The sequence below is a fragment of the Salminus brasiliensis genome, chromosome 21 (assembly GCF_030463535.1).
Source record: "Salminus brasiliensis chromosome 21, fSalBra1.hap2, whole genome shotgun sequence".
Taxonomy (NCBI): Eukaryota; Metazoa; Chordata; class Actinopteri; order Characiformes; family Bryconidae; genus Salminus; species Salminus brasiliensis.
In genome coordinates, this window is record NC_132898.1 from 2,787,080 (window position 1) to 2,796,740 (window position 9,661).

Genomic DNA, 9,661 nt, shown 5'->3' on the forward strand with positions numbered 1-9,661 from the left:
CCTACATACACGCTGTTCTACATAATAAAAGTCCTCTCCCCTGTCCACTCTACACACTGGACCCTAGTTTAGTGTGGTTTTCACAAGCAGAAAGAGTCCTGTTTTAGGGGGTTACAAACTGCTGCGAATTGTGGCAGTAATATAGGACTGAATGGTGGGCCTATGTGCAGGGTTTAAGTTTAAATTGATTTATTTAATCATTAATAAAAGGGGAAAATAATGCATGCAAACTTCAAACATGTCAAAACCTCGTCACAAATCTGTTGGGAAACTGTCCATACCTGCATCATTGTACTTTGCACATGTACATGCTATTTTAATAGTCTAATATTTCTATATTCTATGTGTACGTTTCAATTTCTTATCTCTATATATTCTATTTTCTATTGATTCTATTCATATTGATATTTCCTGATGTGTTATTATCCATACTTTTACCCATTCTGTCTTTTTTATCTTGACTTTCTACATGACATTGAGATAGATGGGGATAGATAAGCTCTGTCTAAGCATAAGTCTAAGCATTTCTCATACACAACGTAAAATGCAACATGCAGCGAAGAATTTAGATTAATGAACCTTTATTCTTTATTATATAATATTTTGAAGAAGTTTGTAGATCAGGAACCACATACTGTAACTGTGGCCTGGCCGCTCAGCTAGTGTTTCAACTAGTGTTGACGATACTATAGCAGCCACTACATAGTGCCGGGATATCGATCACAGGGTTGTGGGTTCGATTCCCGGGCTCGGCAAGCTGCCACTGTTGGGCCCTTGAGCAAGGCCCTTTACCCTCTCTGCTCCCCGGGCGCTGGAGTTGGCTGCCCACCGCTCTGGGTGTGTGTGTGTACTCACTGCCTCTAGTGCACTAGTGTCTGTGTGTGTGTGTGTGTGTGTGTGTGTGTGTGTGTTCACTACCACAGATGGGTTAAATGCAGAGGACACATTTCGCTGTACACTGTACACTACACTTTACATAACACCATTACAACCACCAACCAATACCATAGCACACCAAGATAAACCAGCAGGTCCTTGAGCAAGACTCCTAATGCTACATTCACCTACTTGTGTAACATCATCCAAATGCTAAAAAAAAAGCATTAATTAGTTGGCATTTCTGTTACAGCCTGTTTATTGGTTGTGTTCTTGGTTTTTGGACCAGACTTGGCAGTTTCTGGACCTGCTAGCTCAGCTACTTTTCCCATTTTTGTACAATCATGACTGAGCATTTCTATTGCAAAGAATCAGACGCTGTCAAATATTTAAATTCTGCTTAATAATGTTTGCTTACAGTATTTTTTACTGGTTTATTTAGTCCAAGTCTTACCGTGAATCCAGCTACGTAAGGAAAATGTACATTCACCTACCTGTGTAACATGATCCAAATGTAGGCCTAAATCACCCTGGATAACCAGCACTGCTCCCAGCGGACCACATACACACACACTTAACTACACACACATGTTCATGTTCAGGGAATACTATGTGCAATATCCCCCCCCCCCCCCCCCAATTGTGCAATTAAGAGTCTTTTGCTGTAAATAATATTGTTATTGCTCTTTTAATTTTTAATTCTTATTTATATTATGTATACAGTGTAAATTATTTATCCAATTTTTTGTAACTGAGTGTCTTGCTATCCCTTTCTGCTGTTACACTGGGAATTTCCCCACTGCGGGACTAATAAAGGACTATCTTATCTTATCTTATCTTATAAGAGCATAGACCAAATGCTGTAACTGTAAATGTAGAACATGCATGATTAATACAGACACACTAGTGGATATAAAAAAAATAAAAAAATAAGTAAAACATTTGTAAATATTATTTTTTCTATTTAGAATATTTTGTCGTGTTTAATTACACGTATTTATCTCTCTTGTGTTATTTAGTGCACGCTGCCCAATAGCAAGGCAGGGACTTTTATTATGAAGAGCTGCTGTCTAGCTGCGCTCCCCGTATGTTTACAACGTCGTCTGTCACATGAGTGTTAGCGCTGCCCACCGAGTCGCCAGTCTTACTCTTATTATTATTATCTTTCCTTAAAAAGCTGTGTTTTCTTCATCAGGTCGCTTCGCTGTAGGAGCAGGAAGATGCTTTCTCGGCTGTTAAAGGAACACCAAGCGAAGCAAAGCGAAAGGAAAGAGCTCCAAGGTAAAGTTAGCGAGCACAGTATTAATGCTAGCCAGCTAGCTAGAAGGCTAACAGCTCAACGGAATCGACTCTACCTTAAATAAACACACAGGATCATTATTAAACATCAATACATTAAGTATTAAATAAATTCCTTCAGAAATAATCAGCTGTATCCATCAAGAACAGCCGGTAGAGTGATGATGGCTGGAGCAGCTTCATGTAGCTTTTATATTAATAAACAAAAGTAAAATAATAAGCTTTCTTTCCCTGAATAAGGTGGATTTAATGAGCATATTGTTTATTAATATTGCTTTAAAATATAGCTTATTATTAATATAGCTTGTGATGTCACATCCGCAGACTGTAATACAGTATAAACAGCAGTTTAGCCCCGCCCAGTATATGGACAAAAGTATTGGGACACCTGCTCATTCATTGTTTTTTGTCCTGATATCAATGTAATGCCTTTAAGGAAAGCCTTGGTCTTGCTTATGTTGGAGTAACTCTCTCTACAGTCCAGGGAGGAAGAAGGCGGCTTTCTGCTGGATTTTGGAGGAGCATTGCTGTGAGAGTTTGATTGCATTAAGTGACAAGAGCTTTGTTAGTGAGGTCAGGATGTTGCGCGATCACCTCACCGTATCATCCCCAGCTCCCCAACTCACAAAAGTACTGGACGGAGCTCCACCATCCATCCTTCCAGAGAGCACAGCTCCTCAATGCTGGGGGGCTTTACACCCCTCTACTAGCCCACGCCTGGCATTAGGCAGCATGGAGCCAATAGGTTTATGTTTACTTCATCTGTCTGCTCCAGAGAGTCCTATTCTATTGGCAATACTACCATTTCAGTTACAGCCTGTTTATTGGTTGTGTTCTTAGTTTTTGGATCAAATTTGGCCGTTTCCGGACCTGCTAGCTCAGCTACTTCTCAATCCAATTTCTGTACAATTGTGACTGAGCATTTCTATTGCAAAGAATCAGAATCTGTTAAATATTTAAATTCTGCTCAATAATGTTTGCTTACAGTATTTTTTACTGATTTGTTTAGTCCAAGTCTTACCGTGAATCCAGCTACGTAAGGAACATGTGATAAATGCGCTGTGTTTGTTGCCAAACCGCACTAACCCTGTCTCCCTTTAACACAGAGAGGCGTCGCCGTGAGGCCATAGCCGCAGCCACAAGTTTAACAGAGGCCTTGGTGGACCACCTCAACGTGGGGTAAGAACCTGCTCGCCAGAGAGTTTGATACTTTCTTTAAACGCCAGAGTCTATTTTTGAACCGATGCACAGAAATAGAAGCATAAAGCCTGAAGAATGAGGCTGTGCATGTGACGTGCCGCGACGTGACGTGCGGCCCACGGGAGCCATAATCTGGGATTGTTGTGAAGTAACAGCGTGGTGAAATAAAATCGGCTTAAAAAGGAAACACGGGATGCAATCAAACGCACCTGTTGCAACATTTAGGATTTATTTGCTCATCTACCATCAGAAAGAGACTGCACAGAGAACACCTGGACTAAGACCAGGACCTCTGGAGCAGTGGGCCTTCAGACAGATGGTTTTCCTCCTTGCTCACCTCCCATGAAGATGTTGGGCCTCTTCCTGATGGTAGATGCTGTACTTTGACATCAGCTGTGGTGAGAGCAATCTGCCACCATGGTGAGATTTTAGGAGTGTTGGAGACTTCTTTACTCATCTTGTGGTTCTGCTGTTGGGCTGAACTTGGTAGGATGGTCTGACCTGGCCATCATGGTCAGCTGTTCCTCTTGTAGATGATTTAGTGGACAGTGGAGCAGCTGATTTCTAACTGCGATCTTTTTAAGCTCCTTCCTAGACTCCTCTGCATCTACAGCCTTCTTTCTGAAGGCCTCAGAGAACTTTATGGATCTGTCCTGATGGTGATCTTCTTCACCACTCACTTTAACCATCAAGAGCAGACCAGACTAAACGTCTGAGGTTTAAATAAGACCTCAGACTCCTCCAGAATAATCCTCTCCAACCATGTTCTGATCATCTGCAGCTGAGGGAGGGGGGGGGTCATACATTTTTTCACATGTTAAAATTCATTAAGAGAAGTTCTGAGACCTCCTTTGCTAAGTGAACGTTGTATTGAGACCCAGTCTGTCTGTGTTTCAACAGAGTTGCCCAGGCCTACGTCAATCAGCGCAAACTGGACCACGAGGTGAAGACCTTGCAGGTGCAGGCCGGCCAGTTCGCCAAGCAGACGTCTCAGTGGATCACCATGGTGGAAGGCTTCAACCAGGCCTTAAAGGTACATTGTCCTTGTTCCAGAAGGTGGGCTGTGCATGTTCTTTCAGCAGTGACATGTGGCTTGAGGGCTGTAGACGCACAAAGGCTATGCTAGAAATGTCCATGCTCTTCTGTCTTTGCTTCTCCAGGAAATTGGGGATGTGGAGAACTGGGCACGCAGCATTGAGATGGACATGAGGACTATCGCCACAGCTCTGGAGTACGTGCACAAAGGCCATCTTCAGGCTGCCTCTTCCTAGAGTGACCCTCAGTCGTGCAGCAGAATGGATCTGGTTAGTCTGTAGTCATGCAGACCAATGATGCCGTCTACAAGCGGTAGAGGAATGGTCATGAGGACATTTGCAACTGGTTTCGCACACCAAGAATAAAACTCCAGACTAAAGAAGGATTGTCAGTGATGAGTCAGTGCTTGCCTTGCGTTGCCTGGGCTTAGTGCATGTCCAGGAAGGCTTGTAATGGACTGCTTCTTCTCTGATTAGTCCCCAAAAACACAGGAGGAACCTTTTGTTTCTTTCAGTTTCAGTTGAAATTATTGTTTAAGCCTGGAGTCGATGCTTGGGGCGTTTTAGGTTCAACCAAAAGCACATGTTTTTATGGTACTAGGGAACCTCTGAAATGGTTCACGTTGTAAATTATTGTTTTTTTTTCTTCTGCACTGTAATAAACCCTGTTTTTATGATGCTGTTCTCACAGTCTTTGTGGTAGGACAGTCGTTACAGAGTGTCAGGCTCTGTTTTTTTTTTAGTTTTTTTTTGTAGTTTTACTAAATCAGTGCCGTCATCAATGATGGCACTGATTAGTTTTCTGATTTACATTTCCAAGTATCTGACCTAAATACTCAATAGACGGCTATAAATCCTAATATTTATGAAGCTCCACTTTTTATTGGCTGTACTGTTTTAGATTTTAGCCCAAATAAGATCTAATAAGATTGAAAGAACAGCGTTTACTGGTTGAGGATCTGCACATTTGAGAAGTTGAAAAAAATACAAATTGCCACAATGCAGAAACCCGTGCAGGTATGGAAGCGTAATTTGGCTCAGCTTCACCAAACAGCTTTTAACTGGTGTTTAAATTCACAATTCATTCGGTGCTCTCTGTTGCCGATACTGATACTGTGTGTAAGTGCCAGTATCGGCGCTGATACCCATGCGATATCATATCGGTGCAGCACTAGTATAAACTTTGGCTTGAGCGTATGAAAACAGTGACATTTTCTTAAAGAATTATACCTGGCTTCATATCAGGAAACCTTTTGTTATGTAGTAAAGATGCATCTCAAAGTTCTTATTTTCTCAAATAATCCACTGTCAAAATGTTAAAAATCAGATTGATCTATGTTCCTAAAATAGTATTATTCTGTGAATCCTTTGACTTTTCCAAAAAATGTTCTTAAAATTATCCCAAAATAATTTCCAAAAAATTATATACTGTGTTTAAATAATAATAATAAAAAATAATTCATATGTTTTGCTTATGTAAATATTATATTTTACAATAATATTTTTATTTCCCCAAAAATGCTTTTTTTTCCTCAAACACTGTAAAAAGTATAAAATAAAAATTTAAGAAATTATTATAAACTATAAAAAATACTTGTGATAACAAACAATTTAACATTATTCAACTCTGATGAATTTGATTGGACCATTGTTTGATTCAGAGAAGGTATTTGAGTTATAAACGGTTAAACGGACGAATCATCGTAGCTCGAACCGCTGTAAACCCCTCTTAAGTAAAGTAACAACATAGTCTCTCTTCTAAAATACTGCCACAGTTTTAAGAAACTAAATCCTTCGTTCCAGATAGTTCTGAGTTTTGACATTCCGCTGTCAGAACCTGACCAGAATGGGCTTCATAATGTGGTATGAGGGATGGTCAGAGGGTGAAGTTCTCATTAAGAGAGAGACCAAACTGAAGATCTGCCCTGATCTGCCCTGATTTGATTGCACTCACCGATTGCAAGAGCGTTACAAGAGGTCAGGATGTTGAATAGATGATCAACACCCCACCTCATCATCCCCAACTCCCCAACTCATCCCAAAAGTATTGGATGGAGCTCCACCATCCATCATTCCAAAGAACACAGTTCTTCCACTGCTCCACAGCTCAATGCTGGGGGGCTTTATACCCCTCTACTAGCCCACGCCTGGCATTATTAGGCAGCATGGTGCTAATAGGTTCATATTTTTTGCTCCAGAGGGTCCTATAGGGTTCTATTGGCAGCACTTCTCTACAAGCTGTGAGTGCATATGTGCCTTTGCAACCTAAAGTATCTAAATGCATTCTTTAAAAGGGGTGTCCACAAGTATTTGGACAGTGATATATATAAATATATATATATATATATATATATATAGATATATATATATGTATAGTTCAGTAGTTTCCAAGCTGCACTGTAAGTACTTTCACCTCAGAAGTAACAGTTCATTTACTGGAGCGCGGGTTCGGGCTACCCTACCCACCTCAGGCCATGTTCGGACAGCTTGCGTAATTTGCTTAAAACGTAATCCACGTTTCCTTTATAGGAATGAAGGAAACTTTCTCTCCAGAGTTAATTCTCACATTTCACAGCACATGGACTTCCACCTCAGCCAGACCATGTTTGGTGGCAGCGATCTGTTCTTTTCATCAAGCTAATGAGAGCATTGTTCTTAAAAAAAAAAGGCTTATGGTTTCTTAACAGGCTTTACACAGGCCTGACATTTTTCGTCAGTTTTATGACGTGGTGGTGTTACGTTGGGCCGGACAGAGCTGCGTTGGAGTTTAAGCCATTTTCTTAAAAAGGAATGAGACTCAATAAAACATGAAAAAGGTGGCAGAGGACTTTCTGAAAACCAGAACCATGTTCCAGAACCAAAAGCAGGCCTTCTAGAGGTTCTTCAAGGGTTTGTTAGTAAAGGCAATGGTTCTATACTCAGCCATGAAAACTCCTCTAAAAACTTCCCTGAATGCTTTAGTGGTTCTTTCTTTGAAATGTCTTTGGTTCCATCCAGAGAAGGTGTTTCCAGGATCGTTAAACCAGTCCAAAAACCCTGTTTTTTAGAAGAACCCTTCTTTAGAGACCTCTGTTGTTGAGTGTAGGAGTGCAAACAGCAGTGAAATCATGGAAAGTCTGGTAACTTCAGGCCCTCAAATACGGTAAAGAAGGAATCCCACCCGTTGTACTTTAATCAGTTTTATTAAAAATGGCATACCTTCAAACACAGCCTATAAAAAAAGCTGAAAGTGAAAACCGTGCAGGGTCTTTATCAGTTCCTTTCCAGAGACTTCTGCTGTGTTGGCTCACACTGCAGTCAAGCTCTCTGTTTTGGAAAGGAAGACTTCCCGACTGTCTTCATAAATCACTGGAGAATTTATTAGTATGTTTTTCTGCTGTTGGGAAGGAGCAATCCCATCCCTAAGACCACATGTGCTTGTTTAGCGTGACGCTTTACAGGCCTAATCCACACAATCCACATATTGTTTCAGCGCCTGCTGTACCACCCCCACCTCCCGTGCATATACGGTTAAATAGCTTCATAGGTGAAATAAGGCCGAACGGTCAACATGCAGCTGTACTGACAGTGTCTTTATAGCGTCGTTTTTACTTTTTGCTGTGCAAAAGTTTGGGCACCCCAAGAGCATTGGGCTTTCCGAATGTTTACCATGACCTCTGACCTTAATTAGCTTGTTAGGGCCCTGCCTTGTTCACAGTCATGCACATTTGATGCAAATTTCAAAGCTTCATGAATACTGTGGGTGCGTCCCAATTGCAGTATTGAAGTACTATTTACTAATATTAACTAGATATTGAGTATGAAGCATAGATTGAGTATGCAGCATAGATAAAAGGGTCAAAGTTGAGTATACTCAAATATCCTGGTGGACACTGTTATCCCACAATGCAGGGCAAAAAAAGGAAAGGGAGGAGCCACCCACGTTTTGAAACATTAGGGGGGAAAAAATGGCGGTTAATGATGCAGAAACTCCGGCAGGAACTTGCGGTGATATATATACGTTGCCACAGCAACGCCTCATCACTTACTGCACAGCACAAATATGCTTATTTGGGGCTCACATGGGTGGAACGAGGGCTAGGTGGGTTCCAGGTGGGAATGGACTCCGAGTGGGTTTGTACATGTGTTGTTACTGGGACCCATCGTTACAGCCCACTATAATCTCACATGGGTCCCATCTAGGCCTCATATGCAGTGTACAACCCAGATGGAGGTGATGCTCAACCCATCCTGGCCCATCATTGACCATGCTGGGCATCCAGATGTGGGGCCAGTGAGAAACCCAAGAACGATACATCATATTTTGTTTACTTTTAAGATTAAGATTAGCATTTAGTATATAGCTTATAGCATTAGCATGTAGCATGCAAATATGACACAGCCTGAGATTTGAGCCTTTGGAGTGGCGGTGCATTGTTCTACTGTGCAGCAACACCAGCACTAATATGACCTCCATGGAAAGGTCATCAGACGAAAACCTTTCCTGTGTCCTCACCACAACACCCAGCATCAATCAGCAAGTTCAGCAAGTTTTATAAGGAGCGTCTAATCAAACCTGATGCGTTTTGGAAACGCATCCGGTGGACTCATGAATGTTGTGCCGCCCCGAGCAAAGTTGGAGTATGTTGGAGGAGCAAGGGTGCAGAATTTCATGAAAAGAACACCTCTCCAACTGTTAAACATGGGGGTGGATCAGTCATGCTTTGGGCTTGTGTTGCAGCCAGTGGCACAGGGAGCATTTTACTGGTAGACAGAAGAATGGAATGGCATTTTTCTACACATTTTAGACCCAATCCATATTTATATATATATATAATTTATATGTATATATGTTTATATATAGTTTAATGATTTCCACTGTGCAGGCCTGAAAACCTTGAGGCCTTAAATACCCCCTTAAACAAGCTTAAACGTTTCGGATGTAGCTGAGAAAACTTGTTTTAGTAAGTTTAACACTGGATTAGTAAGTCAAGGGATTCCAATGGTATGCTAGGTCTGTAATAAGGACTGAGGAAAAAAGGTGTTGCATAAGGCTTTGTTGCGGTGTCGTTGATTCTGTAACTCCTTCTGTCATTCACTTCTCTGTCTCTCTCTCTCTCTCTCTCGCTCACACTCTCTCTCCTTCTCTCCCTCATAAATAAGCAGCATTACGCTCAGCTTGGAGATTATAAATAGTGGTCCAGGTCTTAAGGGATAAAGGGAAGGGATAAAGCTCTCTCTGAGACTTTCACATTCAGAGCCAGCAGGTGCAA

General features: G+C 41.4%; 1 protein-coding gene across 1 annotated transcript; it reads left to right on the top strand.

The window, feature by feature from the left end:
* Positions 1 to 1,988: 1,988 nt before the first annotated feature.
* Positions 1,989 to 5,086, top strand: bloc1s1 (biogenesis of lysosomal organelles complex-1, subunit 1). Its single transcript, XM_072665858.1, has 4 exons — positions 1,989 to 2,157; positions 3,282 to 3,354; positions 4,276 to 4,408; positions 4,536 to 5,086. The coding sequence occupies exons 1-4, from the start codon at positions 2,097 to 2,099 to the stop codon at positions 4,644 to 4,646; spliced, it is 378 nt and encodes a 125-aa protein (XP_072521959.1). The 5' UTR covers positions 1,989 to 2,096; the 3' UTR covers positions 4,647 to 5,086.
* The last annotated feature ends 4,575 nt before the right edge of the window (positions 5,087 to 9,661 follow it).